This window comes from Saccopteryx bilineata, chromosome 3 (assembly GCF_036850765.1).
Source record: "Saccopteryx bilineata isolate mSacBil1 chromosome 3, mSacBil1_pri_phased_curated, whole genome shotgun sequence".
Classification (NCBI taxonomy): domain Eukaryota; kingdom Metazoa; phylum Chordata; class Mammalia; order Chiroptera; family Emballonuridae; genus Saccopteryx; species Saccopteryx bilineata.
The window spans coordinates 111,252,432-111,270,677 of NC_089492.1; the positions used below are offsets into that span (position 1 = coordinate 111,252,432).

The 18,246-nt window shown below is 38.9% G+C and overlaps 1 protein-coding gene across 3 annotated transcripts in view; it reads left to right on the plus strand.

The window, feature by feature from the left end:
* EML6 (EMAP like 6) overlaps positions 1-18,246 on the plus strand; it is a 283,824-nt gene that overhangs the window by 167,163 nt on the left and 98,415 nt on the right. For all 3 annotated transcript variants that reach the window (XM_066267137.1, XM_066267140.1, XM_066267139.1), the window contains exon 17: positions 9,564-9,657. In XM_066267137.1, coding sequence (XP_066123234.1) covers positions 9,564-9,657 — 94 coding nt within the window. The remainder of the gene's footprint in view (positions 1-9,563; positions 9,658-18,246) is intronic.

The window sequence follows — 18,246 nt, forward strand, 5'->3', positions numbered from 1 at the left end:
GCACAGGCACATTGCCACCACGTGGACTCTGTTTGGTTGTCTGACTCAGGGCTGATGACTTGGCTGGACATTCATGGCCTTCCATGATCTGGTCAGCCTCTCTTTGCAGTGTTTTCACCCACTAACCCGCTCATGCTCCTTTACACCCACCTAGCTGTAGAACTAAATGCACTCTTGTCCTTTGCTCATGCTGTTGCCATGTGTCTGTTCGAGTCCTACCATCTTTTAAGACTAAACTGAAAGTATTTTTCCTCCATTCTTCCAGGGAGAAATAATGTATCCCTTATTCCACATCCCTTAACCCATTGTTGTCATTGCTGTCTGGTACCTCTTAAAGTCCATGTAGTATATTTGTGTCGACAGCTACGCCCTTCACATATAACAAGCGGCTTGGGCAGCAGAGCTCACCTCTGTTTGCCACTGCACGTGTAGTGTTCCGGTCACAAAAATGTTGTGAGTAAATGAATAAATGGACAAATAAAGTTTTTCTTAGAGTACTTTTTCTTGATTTTAACTATTACTATTAGAACTTCACATTTTCACCATGTTGAGGTGAAAGTTATTCTTTATTCTCTAATCAATAACATGGGACAGTGTTGAGTTTTTATTTTTTTATATATAACACACACATTCCCACATATTGTAGACTACTGTACAAATATGAGTTGTTAAATCATTATTACAATTACACTTTTGTTGGTTATTGATTTGGTAAAAATCAAAGCTAAGCAGTTTACACTGTACACTAGTGAGCATTTGAGGTAGAGAAGGAATGAATGTCAAGGGAAAGAGAACTACTTAGCATACCACCTGCCAGTTGAAAGTCCAGATAATACAGCCAATAAATACTTAATACAAAGTCCTAACCTTCCCCAAGTTTGATGGACATGCAGTTTTACAGTAGGTGTGCCATGTATTCTTGATAAAGCGGTACAATCTAAATGGAAGCCCTAATTTGAGTTTATATATGGCTCTATTTCAATTATGTGAATGAATTTCTTCTGCACTTTTTATAGTTCTACTCCTCAATGGCCACACTGCCCTTTTCCTAAAATTAAGTTTGCTAGCAGATACATATGTGTATACTTAATATGAATATAATATTAATAAATTTGCTCTACAGGAGTGATAAAACACCTATTAAAGTAGGAAAATAAATTTGAAATATAGAACTTAAATGTGTACTAAAGAGTCTAATATATTCGTGTTTTTGACAGCATTGAAAATTGACTCAATAATTCTAGCAAAAAATTTGGCACCATATAATAAAAGCTATAATTCAAAATGACAAATATGTGGACTACGTGTATTTTATATACATTTCAGTGTATCAAGTTAAGTAAAAGAAAAATAGAACTCAAATTAGCATTTATTCACTGATTTTATCTGAAAATGTATGTATAAACATGTAAACAGAGTTGCAAGTAATTTACAGTAATATAAATAGAATTTAATAATCATTAGATTTTTCCATAGAATAGATTAATTTTCTTTTCATTTAGAAGACTCAAAAAAACTAACTTGTTACTTAAATACCTTTAGAGACAGGAATTAGAGGAATGTGGGGGTTTTTTGTTTGCTTTTTTTGACAGAGATGGGAGTCAGAGAGAGGGACAGATGGGCACAGACAGGAAGAGAGAAAGATGAGAAGCATCAATTCTTTGTTGCAGCACCTTAGTTGTTCACTGATTGCTTTTTCATATGTGCCTTGACCTGGGGCGGGGGCTACAGCAGAGTGAGTGACCCCTTGCATAAGCCAGTGACCTTTGGCCTCAGGCTAGCGACCATGGGATTACATCCATGATCCCACGCTCAAGCCAGCGGCCCCACACTTAAACCACTCAAGCCGGATGAGCCCGCGCTCAAGCTGGATGAACCTGTGCTCAAGCTAGCGACCTTGGGATTTCGAACCTGGGTCCTTCACATCCAGTCTGACACTCTATCCACTGCACCGCTGCCTGGTCAGGCTAAAGGAATGTTGATCAAAGACATTAATTATGAGATGAGTTAGTAAGCTGGTACCCAGTAACTTGGTCTCTATATTTCTAAGAGCTCACATCTCTTCTGGGCTTAGTAGTTTCATAAAAGAGAGAGCAATACATTAAGTAAACTTAGAAATCTTTCTCTTGTAAAGCAACCCTACATGTCACTGCCAAGGCAGAGAAACCAGATATTCTAGGAGGAGGTGGAGAAGTTGACTCTGCCACTGCTTCTAATTCTTGTCTTGGGCAAATAAATCCCTAGATATGAAATATATTCTGCATTAAAAGTATACTTTCAGTTTTAACATTACATTTTCTATTTCCCAGATAACAGTCACTGGGAAAGAGACCATTTATTCAGTAAATGTGTTATTTTTGATTTTGGAAAATTAGATTTTTGTATTAGAGTTTAAGTATCATGTTAATATATAAAAGGCAGAAAGGAAACTAGTTGATAATTTTGGAATGTACTGATATTAAGGACTATTCCAGAAGAACTTTCACTACTATGTCTTGTTAGATCAGCGGTTCTCAACCTGTGGGTCGCGACCCCGGTGGGGATCCAACGACCAAAACACAGGGGTCTCCTAAAGCCATCAGAAAATACATATTTCCGATGGCTTTAGCCACTGAGAAGCCGCGCTACCATCTGCAGCAGCGCTATTCAGCTTGAACTCACGCCTTATGAACGTGCGTTCCAAACTGAATGCCTGCGGTCATGTGCAGATGTGATTGCATCATCCGTCCAGGGCCTAAAGGGCGGGGGAAGTGGGGGGAACGCTCCACAGTCCATAGCAGCCCGGCTGCTTGTCCATAGCAGCGCATTACGTGTGTCCGGCGCTTGCTGACGTCATCAGTGGGCGGGTGCAGCAAGCACCGGAGGACAGAAGCCTAGGAGGCGGAGAGGCAAGAAGCGGAGAGCCAAGAGAGCCTGAGAGACAGCCTGCTGGTGTGAAAAAGGTTAATAATGTAAAAACAGTACACACACCATACACACAATACTGTGTAAGTGTAAGGTGCTTTGTGTGTAATCATTACACCAGGGGTCCCCAAACTACGGCCCGTGGGCCGCATGCGGCCCCCTGAGGCTATCTGGCCCCGCAGCACTTCTGGAAGGGCACCTCTTTCATTGGTGGTCAGTGAGAGGAGCATAGTTCCCATTGAAATACTGGTCAGTTTGTTGATTTAAATTTACTTGTTCTTTATTTTAAATATTGTATTGTTCCTGTTTTATTTTTTTACTTTAAAATAAGATATGTGCAGTGTGCATAAGGATTTGTTCATAGTTTTTTTTATAGTTGGGCCCTCCAACGGTCTGAGGAACAGTGAACTGGCCCCCTGTGTAAAAAGTTTGGGGACCCCTGCATTACACAGTACACAAAGCAGCTTACACTTACACAAAGCACCATACATTTACAGTGTGAACTACATCGGTCTTATACTATAAGAGACCACTATAAGATGTAGTTCACACTGTTCCGCAATGTATAATTATCTCCCATATCTCCCACTATTTTCCCATATTCTAAATGAGGAAACTGCTGAAATCAGCGGTTTCCGGCATTGAATCCGCCTCCTATTGATTTCATTGGGAGTGCGGCAGATTTTGTGGAAGAGAGCTCCCGAGAATCTCGGGTTACCACACAATCCGCCACAGCCTCCTTTTGATTTCAATAAGAGGTGGAGAAATGACAGGTTCCGACACATTTCTTCCTCTCCTATTCAAGTCAATGGGAGGCCGCAGCAGATTTCACTCAAATATAGAGCATGTTGCTTAATTTTTTCCACGCTAGAACTTTTCCTAGAGCAGAAAAATTCCAAAGGTGGAATCCGCCACCCCCAATAGACTGAAAGAGGCCTCACACTGAGGAATCTGCTGTGCGGATTCTGCAGTGTAAAAGATCTGCCTCCTATAGAAGGCTATTGGGGGTGGCGGATTCCACCTTTGGAATTTTTCTGCTCTAGGAAAAGTTCTAGCGTGGAAAAAATTAAGCAACATGCTCTATATTTGAGCGGAATCTGCTGCAGCCTCCCATTGACTTGAATAGGAGAGGAAGAAATGTGTCGGAACTGCATTTCTGCCGTACAGGGGATCTCTCTTCTGCGGAATCCACGGGTCTCCCATTGAAGTAAATGAGATGTGGATTCCACCGCAGAAACCGCTGCTTTATAGTGTGAAAGAGCCCTGAAAGATACCATGCTGTGCAGAAACTGCAGTGTGTTCTATGACGTAGTTCACACTGTTCTATATAGGAAACTTGCCACTAATTTGGAAAAAACAGATCCATTAGTTAAGCAGCTATTTACGGAATGGTAGCCCCAATACACTAGGTAAGGAGGTCCATTAGTAATAAATATTTCTCAATATATAATTAAATATTGTTTTTGTGATTAATCACTATGTTTAAATTATATTTGATTTGTAGCAATGAGAATACATAATGCATATCAGGTATTTACATTCCGAATCATAACTGTAGCAAAATTACAGTTATGAAGTAGCCACCAAAATTATTTTTTGGTTTGGGGTCACCGCAACATGAGGAACTGTATTGCCGGGTCATGGCATTAGAAAGGTTGAGAACCACTGTGTTAGATCTATCACCTTGAGTAGTTACATGCAGATGAATTGTGGTGGATTGACCTTTGTCGTCTCCATGGCACCTTCTGAAGGTGTGAGCTGAGGCCTCTTTGGTTTAATTTTATTGACAGTACTTTGTGTAACAATACAACTTTAGTCTTAAACAGACCCCTGCACCCTTTTATAGGCTGAGAATGGAGATCCAGAGGGTTTGGTGCTATGGCCCAGGGAAAAGTCAAACAGTAGCAAATGCAGAGCTAGAACTGCATGGAACAGTAAGTCAGATTCCCGAGAGAGGAGATTTGATTCTCCTGTTTAACCATGTAAACAGGGCACCAACATTGGTCATCATACAGCTGGTGGCCCTGTCTCTGTGGCTCAGGAGACTGCATCCACCTGCCTCTTACAAGTCAGCTCATTTTGGGAGGTGTTGTGGAAACATACTGATAGAGCATCTGTCTCTTATTAGAGAAAAAAATTGTCATGGAAGTACAAAGCAGGCAAATGACGTGAAAACTAGACAAAAAACGAGCAGATATACATGAGGATTTAGATTTATCTATTCTTGCCACTGTTCTGAAGCAAACAAAGAAATTTTAATATTTTAAATTTAATTTTACTTTATTTCTAGATAGAAATTCTTTTCCGTAATATGTCAGAAAATATTTCTTTCCCTCTATGACTTGATTTTCTGCTGTCTTACTAGTGTCTTTTGATGAACAGAAGCGCTTGACTTTGGTGTAGTCTAATTTATACATTTTTTTTAATATCAGTACCATTATGTCCTATTCAGTAAACCTTTGCCTTTCCCAGAGTCACAAGATATTTTCCAGTGCTATCTTCTAAAAGCTTCACTTTTTTCCATATGGATATCCTATTGACCCTGCACCATTTATTGCGAGACCATCTTTTTCACACTGCTCTGTGACATTGACTTTGTAAAAAAAAAAAAAAAAAAAAAGATATTTTTAATCAAAACCATTTCTTATAACATAATCCATAAGTCTATATTATGTTAACAAGAAGGAGTGAATTTATTTTATATCACTTATTTGGTCAGCTCTTTAACTATGTGACGTTATCATCACTAACCAGGGAAAACAGTTGTCTTTTGTTTTTGTGCTTATGGTAAGGAAAGTGCTTCCACATGAAGAGAAAACCAGATTAAAAAGAGAAAGGTTCAGCCCAGCCACGTAAATATTTTCTAACCTAAATACCATTCTCATATTTTGTAAAACCTTCATTGAATAATACTGATTTCCACAAGGGCACCTCTAAGACTAATATGATTTCATTGTGTTCAATTCTGCAAGAAAGAAAAGCGTATGCATTTTTTTATGAGCCTTGAATATGGGGACCAACTTGTAATTGAATAAAAATTTTCTCTTTCTGATTTGCCCTTTACTGTTGACATTAAGTGCCTTAGAGTTATTTCTGGACTTTATCGTAAAATATCCATAATTAATACATATTGTGACTGGAAAGATTTGAAAGGCCATTACCTAGAGTCCTAGACTCTAAAAATATGGCTGAAAAAACCCCCCAACAAAACTCAAACTAACTGGTCAAGGAACAATGGATTTTCAAAGCTAAGGTCAAGCCTCTGTGGGGGAGAATGAAAACTGAGAACTGAAAAGTAGCCAAATTAAATTTCCAAACTATGTAGTATGTAGAAATAGCCTAAACCTTCAGAACTGAAGAAAAGTCACTATTCATGGGGGCGTCAAGTACTGCATAGGGAATATAGTCAGTAGTATTGTAATAACTATGTATGGTGCCAGGTGAGCACTTAAAGCATATGATTGTCTAACCACCTGAAACTAATACCAAATAGTAATTGAGTGTAAACCTAAATTGAAAAAGAAAAAGAAAAAGCCGTTATCCTGAAGAAGAGGTATGGTGTTGAGGTGCCTCTGGTTTTGTAGTGTTTCTTCCATTGCTACTCAAGCCGTGATACTCTTCTTGGGTGGGCAGGTGGTGTAACTGTGAGGACAGGTTGATGGGGACCTGCAGAAATTGTAGTTAAAAAAAAGTGAAAATCAACTTACCCTGGGGCTTTCTTCAAAAGAGATAAAACTTTAAAAGCTATCATCTTTAAAGTGTGGATGCTTGCATTCTATAAAGGGCATATTAAAATAGCTACGCAGATTTAAAAGGAATACAAAATGTAGAATTAATGACTGCAAAGAGAGACCTTGAATATTTGTGCAGTGTTTTTGAAAGGAATGGTAATTAAAACAATTTAAAATTTTTATAGCTAGATAACATAGCACATTTCCTTTCCCTTCACACCAGCCAGCTGCACATCTCATCTTCACCTTCTTTGTCCTCCCTGATGTCACCAGGATCACTGACATTCCGGGAAAACCAACTCAGTGTGAGGGTCACAGGGGAGGCTTGACGTGATGACTATAAACCTTAAAAAGCTTATAATCTAAAAAGAGAGACAAGACTGCAATAAAAATAAAATCACCCAATACAAAGGCATGCTAATATAGAAACATAACCAGGCCATACCGAGAGATATGGGAAAAGTAATGTTGGTAATGAACTGGAGGTCATTACAAGTCCCTTCTCCCAAATACATAAAAAGAGACCTTGCCCAAGTTAAAGCTTAGTAACATTTAGGCCTAAGGACGTTATCATTAGTTGTGATTTAGAAAGCACATTTGTTTACGATTATCACTTGGGGGTGATTAGCCCTGTAGGAAAGTGTGAATGTCTTTGATATTACTGTAGCCTAGTAGCTGGAAAGGATTAATGTCGCTTTCAAATCCTTGCTTCATACTTCGCAGTGGTCAAGGATTGGGGAGGATTTGGTTTGTTAAACCAGGCCCTCCTTCCTCTTCCTCTCCTTTTCCCTCCAGAAATGAAGCAGACCACTGTTCCCAGGTGGTCGGAGGGGTGGGTCTCTGGCCCAGGTGAGGGCACTCACAGGTTGGGCAGCTGCCAGAACTTAGGGGAGGATTGCCAGATTTAGCTAATAAGAAAAACAGGAGGTCCAGTAAAATTTGAATTTCATACAAATACTTTTAAAAATATATTTTGTTTGCATAAATGTGCAATGTAAATATAAATATTACATGGGACATACACTAAGAAATTATTCCTTGCTTAGTTGAAATTCCAGTTTAGCTAGGCTTCCTTCAGATTCTTTTTATTTTTATTTTTTAGATTTTATTCATTTTTAGAGAAAGGAGAGAGAGAGAGAGAAGGGGGGAGGAGCAGGAAGCATTAACTCCCATGTGTGCCTTGACCAGGCAAGGCCAGGGTTTCGAACCGGCAACCTCAGTGTTCCAGGTCAACACTTTATCCACTGCGCCACCACAGGTCAAGCCTAGGCTTCCCTCAGTTTTCCTGGCCACCCGAACTTTGCATGCATCTGCCCCTGGCCTGCCTTTGAAACTGCTGGTTGAGAGCCGGAGTGGAGTGGGCCAAAGCAGTTCATCACGTCCTTGTGTTTCTTGACCCCAGTGTTGCTGGTCCTCTGTAGTGAGAGCAGACGCCCTGCTGAGCTGATGCACAGTGAGCTCTGTCACCTGCCCCCCAGCCAGTGCACAGCTGGCCCAGAGACACTGGTCCTGTGAGTCTAGCTTTGCCAGGAGGCAGCAAAGGAGAGGTTTAATGACCACCATTTTCTGCCTTGGAGGAAGAAGCAAATGAACCATTTGGATTTCAAATTTAATTTTACATGTTTAAAAAAAATTTTTTTTTTTAGAAAACCACCTTAATAACCAAAGTAGAGTAACCATTGATATTATAAATAATATTTAATACTAAAGGAAAGTGTTCATATTATAAAAAATAAAGATTAGATAATAGTATGTTCAGGATGACCCTGTTTTGTTTTTTAAAGTACATTTATGTAGAGGAAAGAACCAACAGGTTATGCATCAAATGTAAACCTAGAAATTCAGATGATTTTAAAATTTCCTCTATTCATACTTTCTAAAATGTCTTGTAATAAGCATACTACATTTGAAATGGAAAATAATTAAGCATTTTTTTGAAGTTAAATGTAGTTTCTAAGGCCCTGGCCGGTTGGCTCAGCAGTAGAGTGTCGGCCTGGCGTGTGGGGGACCCGGGTTCGATTCCCAGCCAGGGCACATAGGAGAAGCACCCATTTGCTTCTCCACCCCCCCCCCTTCCTCTCTGTCTCTCTCTTCTCCTCCCGCAGCCAAGGCTCCATTGGAGCAAAGATGGCCCGGGCACTGGGGATGGCTCCTTGGCCTCTGCCCCAGGCACTAGAGTGGCTCTGGTCGCGGCAAGGGGCAGAGCATCACCCCCTGGTGGGCAGAGAGTCGCCCCTGGTGGGCGTGCCGGGTGGATCCCGGTCGGGCGCATGCGGGAGTCTGTCTGACTGTCTCTCCCCATTTCCAGCTTCAGAAAAAAAAAAAAAATTAGTTTCTAAATACTTTTATCTTGGAGGGTTCAACAGAACCCAGTTTTTTATTTATTTTTTAACTTTTATTTATTTTAGAGAGGAGGTTAGGGGGTAGGGAGCAGGAAGCATCAACTCCTATATATGCCTTGACCAGGCAAGCCCAGGGTTTCAAACCAGCGACCTCAGCATTCCAGGTCTGTGCTTTATCCACTGCACCACCACAGGTCAGGCCAGAGCCCAATTTTTTAGAGCTGAAAATAGACTGAGTCACAAAGCCAAGTGGCTCCTCCAGTAAACGTCATGAGATTTGTCTGTCACAAAATAGACAAGGTTGTCGTGACTTACCTGAGAGGCTTCCCTTAGCCCTGTGTCTAAGATTGGAATGTAGGGTCAGTGATTTCATTCAGCAACCAGTTGTTATGCATTAAGAATCTCAACTGTTACTAATTATGCATTTCATTTAGTGGGGTTTCTTTAGTATGTATGATACTTCTAGTGTATTTGAGCCTAACAATATTCTTAAGGTCAATTCCTCATTCCTCTTTATAGTATATAAAATGTTTCCGTTTCTCATGGACAAAATGAGTCATTTGATGTTTGTATTGTTTTCATACAGCCGATGGAAAATGTCTGGTGTCGGTTGGTTTAGACGATTTTCACAGTATTGTATTTTGGGACTGGAAAAAGGGAGAAAAGATAGCCACGACAAGGTAAGAACTGCCGAGGACTGACGGCATCCTGCTGATTATCACGCTGCAGCATAGGTCAGTAGTTTCTGTTTTCCGGTGAGATTTCATCTTCCAACTCAGATGAAATTCGCACAGAAAGCTTAACACCCAAGTGCAAACTGTTTGCAATATTTCTTGGTGCCTAGAGCAGCTAATGTTTGTTTCTGGAAATTGGATAACTCTGAAATCCTTTCCAGAGAGTTATTCAGAACTTTGCTTTTAGTAATATATGCATCATCTTTTTCAAAGCTTTTTACGAGCAACAGAAAAGCAGCTTTTTTCAGGCTTGTGCCTTGCGCCTTGTTTTCCCACTGTCTTAGCATCTGGTGAAGGATTGTCAATGTCACCAGAGTCAGGAGTCCCATTTGTCATGAAGCTGTGGCATGCTGGATAGGAGGCCCCGACGTGTGCATCTGCCACTCGCTTTCAAAGCAAGCAAATTGTTTCCTAATCTCCCCATCTTATAAATAGACTTTTCAGGACTGACTGCTGTTTACAGACCACCTGTTTTCCCTCGCCCCCACCTCCTTCCCTGCTGAATCAGCCCGATGTCTGAACATAATTTTCCACGACTAACATTGGGCATAGCTCTTTGCCAACCGTGGTCAGCGGTCAAAATAGTTGGCAGCCAAGGCCCAGTATTACAATTTGTTGCCTGAGGCATGATATCACTTCATCTCTCTACTAGTTCTTCCTTGCATTGACCAACTTTCTATTTTGCAAGATAAAATCATTTTTAAGTGAGTAACTTTGAATCCCAATACATACTTTTTAAATTAATATTTTCTTCTGCAATATTAAGTGGGGGGAAATGTAGTTTGTTTGTTTTTTGTCCCCCCCTTTTTTTTTTTTTGCAATTTGAGTTAATGAGTGAAGATCTATAAATTGCTGGAGATTCAGAGGAGAAGCAGATGGAGCCTGGAGGACTCCATCTGACAGTCTTGGGAGAAAAAGAGAAGCTTTTCTGACTACTGCTATTAAGGCAAACTTCCTGGCAGCAAACGGCAGCTCATAAATCCTCTGTCCACGTGGTTTTTCTCTTCGTCTCTGGTTCTCTAGTTTTTCACTTTGTATCACTCCCCTCTAGGACCCTGGTTTGGGTCCTAGTCAGATATCTGCTTTCCTCCTAGACAAATAAACCAAATTTCAGTTAGTATTTCTGATAATATGCCATCTGCATTAGCAGGTAATGCCAGGCAGAGCACATGTCTCCATTTCAAAAGCAACAGAAACGCAGTTCTCCTCAAAAGCCTTCCGCACTGTGGGCAGCTCACCAGTTGTACACCAGAAGCATTATGGACGTGGAAGAAAGCAATATTTATTAACATTAAATAGTATATACTTGGTATGCACGGTAGATAGTGTTACTTCTATTTAATTTAATTAACACAAATCAACTTAATCCATTATGTTAATAATACAATTTATTTTTGGACTTGCTCCCAAGCCTTATATCACATTCCTGACACAGGACACTTACAGAATTGTGTGCAGAGAACATTTTTGCAATTGTGATATTGACCAGTGCTATTTCCAGGAAGGACTTTCCAGGATTATTTTAGTTCTTTGGATTGGAAGACCATTAGGTTTTAAATGAATAAATAAACAATGAATATTTGCATAAATGTTTGTTTATATAATATTAACAATAATCAATTTTCTATAATAAGTAACCAGAAAAAAATCCTATTTCTGGCCTTAAGTTAGGGTGCTTAAATAAACAAAATGTTGAAAAACAGATGCATGAAAAAAGTGACAAAGAAAAAGAAGTAATGCCTCAATGAGTGTTCTACCTGGCTTCCAAGAGTCACCCTGGCTCCTGAGACAGCCTAATTTATTCTCGGAGAACGGCTATCTCAGTAAGGTCCCTCAGTCATAGCCAGCAATGTCACTAGCAAGGCCTAACAATGAATCAGCTTCTGGCAGGCGGCATTATTCTATAACACACCCCTCACCCATGGTGTGATATTTCCGGGTACGGAGGGGGGCACAATTGGTAGCCATGATGGCCTGGCCAGGGATAACGTGTGCCACCTACATAGCCCTGCACTCTCAAAAGTCACCCCTCCATTGTGAAAATGTTTAAATGAACCTACTTTTTATCAGCTCAGAGAAATAAGAGAAAATAAGAATTGGCTCACAGAGTTCTTACTATAAGGTCTCTGTGAGCCTTGATCCAATCTATTGGAATAATTATTTTGCATCTTTACTGATTTTCATGAATGATTACAGTCACCTTCATTACAAATTAAATTTTAGTCTTTTTTTTCCTCTTAAAGGTTGTTCAGATTTTTTTTGGGGGGGTGAGTGGAGGGGAGATAGTGAGACAGATTTCCACATGTGCCCTGACCAGGATCCATCTGGCAGCCCCTGCCTGGGGATAATGATCAAGTCAACCAAGCTATTTTTAGTGCCTGAGACCGTTGATTGGACCAAGGAGCTATCCTCAGTGCCTGAGGCCGATGCTTGAACCAATTGAGCCACTGACTACAGGAGCAGAAGAGGAGTGAAGGGGTGGGGGGAGAAACAGATGGTCACTTTTCCTGTATGCCCTGACCAGGATTGAATGTGGGATGTTCATACATTAGGTCAATGCTCTAACCACTGAGAAAGCTGGCCAAGTTAGGTTGTTCAGATTTTAGTCTAATGTATTTATATAAGTAACCCATTTAAAAACCAAAGCTGATCTCTACTGGCAGTGGATAAATGGCCTAACACAGTGTTGGCCAGGGCAGAATAACAAAATAATTAATCAGGTGCTTCTATGTCCCTTTGCTTGGATTTTCATTGCACTGAGAACATGACTGGGGGGACGGTGACAATGACTAATTATTATTGACATGTTTCATCTCAGAAGTTTGAATAGTAGGTATGTTAGACAAAGGTACAGTTATCAAGGTGCTTAACAAGAATATTGCCAATGTTAACGTGAAATTGTGCTACTAGAAAGCTGTGTTTCTATCTATTTTTATTCATATATGGGATAGAATACATACTGCTCTGGGTCTGGGTTTTTTTTAAGTTACTAATATGTCATCTCACCATCTCCTAATTTATGTTATTTGGCTCACTCTATATTATTGTTCTATATTGTACCCCATTATAAATCTTTTTTAGAGATAGACTACAAACCACACATTCATTCAGTCTTCCTGTTAAGTGCTACCCTCACATAAAATGACACATAGGACTGGGCCTTTATGCAAATAAAAGGGTTGGGAATAGGGGACTCAGAAGCCAACTCACCTGTTGAAGCTAACTGCCCTTGGCTTCCAGAATTGCTTTCCTTCCTTCTTCCACTGTGCTTGTTGACAGAGTTTGAAGTGCACCCCCCCCCCCAGGGGTGAATGATTTAGAACTCGGGCCTGAGGAGCTGAAACGCTTTCCATGTAGGGAACCACCATCTAACCTTGAACCCTCTATGACTTGGATTGGGGAACTTTAGTTAAAAGCCCTGAGTGAATGAATGTCTTTTGCATGCAAACACCAAGAAAGTGTGTGAGTGACCTTTGTGCAGACACAAAGAAATACATGTGACCAGGCTTTAGAAAATTAGCCTAGAGGTTCTAGATTGCCCCTTCCTTTGTGCTCGTTAATTAACAAAAGAAAAGAATGTACTGACCCAAATTAGACCTTTCTCCATGTCAGCAAAAAGGCCATTAGTCATTCTTTCCCCTTATCACCTGGCCTACCTCCCTTATAATCATGTTACCTCTGTTCTGCTTCTGACCAATAAAAGCTAAGGGAGAAGGAATTCAGGTCTTCTTTGCCTCCTTTGTCAAGCCTCCCCCTCTCCCTCTTGACTTCAATTTGTGTCTTGAGTAGGTTTCTTCCATGTGACAATGGTAGTTCCCAGCAGCTAGAGTACTACATTTCCACTTAGTTTTTCTTACACACACAGTTGCAGGCAATTTCCCTACAACTTTAATGCATGTCTAAAGGAGAATAACAGAAGCATTCAATGAGTATTCTTTATTTAGATGTAGACATCAATTAAATATTTGCATGCCATCATCGGTCAGCTTAGAACTTCAGCCACAATGGAAACAATATTGCTGTGTTTTCTATACCAAGAAATTATATGGAAACTAAAAAATGCTCTTAAAAATATTTTCTTCTTTAAGTATTTGACATTGTACAGATACAAGCAAACAAAACTGCTCTTTTCTATCTAGGAAATGTAAATTTTTTACACCTGTTAATTTTTATTTCAGTTTTCTCTAGTATCTTTTCTCTAAAAGCTATATTAACCATTTAGATCTGTGGGGATTTTCCTCCAACCAAAAAAATCCCTCCCAATTTTTATTTGGCCCTGTGGATGTGGGACCAGCCTATTTTCCTCCTATCAGTCTCCACATCGCTTCTTCTATAAACCCCTAGTTTGTAGGAGTTCTATTAAGCTAGCTTTCAGACAGTTCTCAATGATGGTTGTTCTGTAGTTTAGTTGTAATTTTGATGTGATGATTTTTAAAGAATAATGAAACCAACTAAAAGCCAATCTGTGTTTTTATTTCCCATGAACCAACAATTCTAACAGTGTCAGGGATGGACTTCCTCTCCCCAGGGCAGGCCCTCCTCCAGCACACCCTGTAGTATACCACTGCGTGAAATGCCTGGTGGTTCTCCTCTTACTAATACGCAGCTCACTTGTGGGTTCCAGTAGCATCAGCCTCATCCTTCCATTATAAAGCTTCACATCAATGGTTGTAGCATCCATTTACAACTGTGGGCTGAATCGATTATTTAAGAATTAAAAATGACAATATTTCTAATTCTGTTATTCTTTATATTAGCTAGAATTCTTCTATAAGAATTTTCCCTCATGAACTATTTTCTTTCTCTAAAATGAAATTTCACACAGAAAGTACTGTTTTATATATTAGGATTATTTGTCCTCTGTCTACATTTTGCAGATATTTTTTCTTAGTTTATCATTCATCTTTTGATTTTGCTATGGTGTTTTTCATCATGCAAGAGATTTTTATTTAACATGGTCAAATTTTTTAGTTTTTTTTAATTCTTCAAGATTTGGAGTCATAGTTAGGAAACCTAACATAGTTAACCTCATTCTCAGGTTAAAAGGAAATCACTCATAATTTTTTCTAATTGCTATGGTTTTATCTTTACATTTAGCTCTCTAAACCATTTGGAAGTTATCCTAGTATCTGTTATGAGGAACAGATCCAATTTTATCCTTTTTCCATATGGCTGTCAAGGTGTTCCAAATATCATTTTTCTTTTCCCTTTTTAATAGAACTTATTTTTTAGAACAGTTGAAGTTTACAGCAAAATTGAGCAGAAAGTAGAGTTCTTATATACCCCTCACTCCTCCACACCCACAGCCTCCTCCATATCCCGACACCAAAGTAATATATTTGTTACAATAGATTAACACCTATGACCTAAAGTCCATCATTTGCATTAGGATTCACTCTTGGTGGTGTTGTACATTCTATGAGGTTTGGTAAATGTGTAGTGATGTATGTCCACCATTATAATATCATACAAAATAGTTTCAGTGTTCTAAAAATCCTTTGTGAGGAGAAAAAGAAATTAGAAATCCTTTGTGCTCTGCCTCTTCATCCCTCCCTCTGCTCCGTATTGGCATCCAACAGCCTTTCCACTGTCTCCATGGTTTTGCCTCTCCAGAATGTCATATAGGTGCAACCATACAGCATGTTGCCGTTGTAGGTTAGCTTTTCTCACTAAATAGTATTCACCTAAGATTCCTCCATGTCTTTTCATAGCTTGATAGCTCATTTATTTTGGCACTAAAAAGTATTCCATTGTACAGATGTGCCACAGTTTTGTTTGGTTTTTATTTATTCTCCCACTGAAGGACATCTTGGTTAGCTGCTAAGTTTTGACAATTATGATTAAGGCTGCTGTAAACATCAATGTGCAGATAGTTGTCTGGATGTAAGTTCTTTACTCCTTTGGGTAAATACCAAGGAACACGAATTGCTGGATTCTTAGGTTAAAAATATGTTTGTTTGTTTTTGTTTTTTTTTTGATTTAAATTTACTTGATCTTTATTTTAAGTACTGTATTTGTTCTCATTTTGTTTTTTTTGTTTTTTTTTTTTTTATAATTTTATTTTTTTAATGGGGTGACATCAATAAATCAGGATATATATATTCAAAGATAACAAGTCCAGGTTATCTTGTCGTTCAATTATGTTGCATACCCACCACCCAAAGTCAGATTGTCCTCTGTCACCTTCTATCTTGTTTTCTTTGTGCCCCTCCCCACCCCCTATCCCTCTCCCATTCCCCCCCCCCCCCGTAACCACCACACTCTTGTCAATGTCTCTTAGTTTCAGTATTATGTCCCACCTACGTATGGAATAATACAGTTCCTGGTTTTTTCTGATTTACTTATTTCGCTTCGTATCATGTTATCAAGATCCCACCATTTTGCTGTAAATGTTCCGATGTCATCATTTCTTATGGCTGAGTAGTATTCCATAGTGTATATGTGCCACATCTTCTTTATCCAGTCATCTATTGATGGGCTTTTTGGTTGTTTCCATGTCCTGGCCACTGTGAACAATGCTGCAATAAACAGGGGGCTGCATGTGTCTTTACGTATCAATGTTTCTGAGTTTTGGGGATATATACCCAGTAGAGGGATTGCTGGGTCATAAGGTAGTTCTATTTGCAGTTTTTTGAGGAACCACCATACTTTCTTCCATAATGGTTGTACTACTTTACATTCCCACCAACAGTGGATGAGGGTTCCTTTTTCTCCACAGCCTCTCCAACATTTGCTATTACCTGACTTGCTAATAACAGCTAATCGAACAGGTGTGAGGTGGTATCTCATTGCTGTTTTGATTTGCATTTCTCTAATAGCTAAAGAAGATGAGCATCTTTTCATATATCTGTTGGCCATTTGTATTTCTTCCTGGGAGAAGTGTCTATTCATATCCTCTTCCCATTTTTTTATTGGATTGTTTGTTTGTTTGTTGTTGAGTTTTATGAGTTCTTTGTATATTTTGGATATTAGGCCCTTATCTGAGCTGTTGTTTGAAAATATCATTTCCCATTTAGTTGGCTTTCTGTTTATTTTGTAATCAGTTTCCCTTGCTGAGCAAAAACTTCTTAGTCTGATGTAGTCCCATTCATTAATTTTTGCCTTCACTTCTCTTGCCATTGGAGTCAAATTCATAAAATGCTCTTTAAAACCCAGGTCCATGAGTTGAGTACCTATGTCTTCTTCTATGTACTTAATTGTTTCAGGTCTTATGTTTAGATCTTTGATCCATTTTGAGTTAATTTTTGTACAGGGAGAGAGACTGTAGTCCAGTTTCATTCTTTTGCATGTGGCTTTCCAGTTTTCCCAGCACCATTTATTGAAGAGGCTTTCTTTTCTCCATTGTGTGTTGTTGGCCCCTTTATCAAAAATTATTTGACTATATATATGTGGTTTTATTTCTGGACTTTCTATTCTGTTCCATTGGTCTGAGTGTCTATTTTTCTGCCAATACCATGCTGTTTTGATTGTCGTGGCCCTATAATAGAGTTTGAAGTCAGGTATTGTAATGCCCCCAGCTTCATTCTTTTTCTTTAGGATTGCTTTGGCTATTCGGGGTTTTTTATAGTTCCATATAAATCTGATGATTTTTTGCTCTATTTCTTTAAAAAACGTCATTGGAAGTTTGATGGGAATTGCATTAAATTTGTATATTGCTTTGGGTAATATAGCCATCTTGATTATATTTATTCTTCCTAGCCAAGAACAAGGTATATTCTTCCATCTCATTATATCTTTTTCGATTTCCCTTAACAATGGTTTATAGTTTTCATTATATAAGTCCTTTACATTCTTTGTTATGTTTATTCCTAAGTATTTTATTTTTTTTGTTGCAATCGTGAAGGGGATTATTCTTTTGAGTTCCTTCTCAGTTGTTTCATTGTTGGCATATAGAAAGGCTATTGACTTCTGTATGTTAATTTTGTATCCTGCGACCTTACTGTATTGGCTTATTGTTTCTAGTAGTCTTTTTGTGGATTCTTTGGGGTTTTCGATGTATAGGATCATATCATCTGCAAAAAGTGATACCTTTACTTCTTCTTTTCCGATATGGATGCCTTTTATTTCTTTGTCTTGTCTGATTGCTGTGGCGAGAACCTCTAGTACCACATTAAATAAGAGTGGAGAGAGTGGACAACCCTGTCTTGTTCCTGATTTAAGGGGGAAAGCCTTCAGTTTTGTGCCATTTAATATGATGTTAGCTGATGGTTTATCATATATGGCCTTTATCATGTTGAGATATTTTCCTTCTATACCCATTTTGTTGAGAGTCTTAAACATAAAATTGTGTTGTATTTTATCGAAAGCCTTTTCTGCATCTATTGATAAGATCATGTGGTTTTTGTTCTTTGTTTTGTTGATATGGTGTATTACATTAACCGTTTTACGTATGTTGAACCATCCTTGAGATTCTGGGATGAATCCCACTTGATCATGATGTATTATTTTTTTAATATGTTGTTGTATTCGATTTGCTAGTATTTTGTTTAGTATTTTAGCATCTGTATTCATTAGAGATATTGGTCTGTAGTTTTC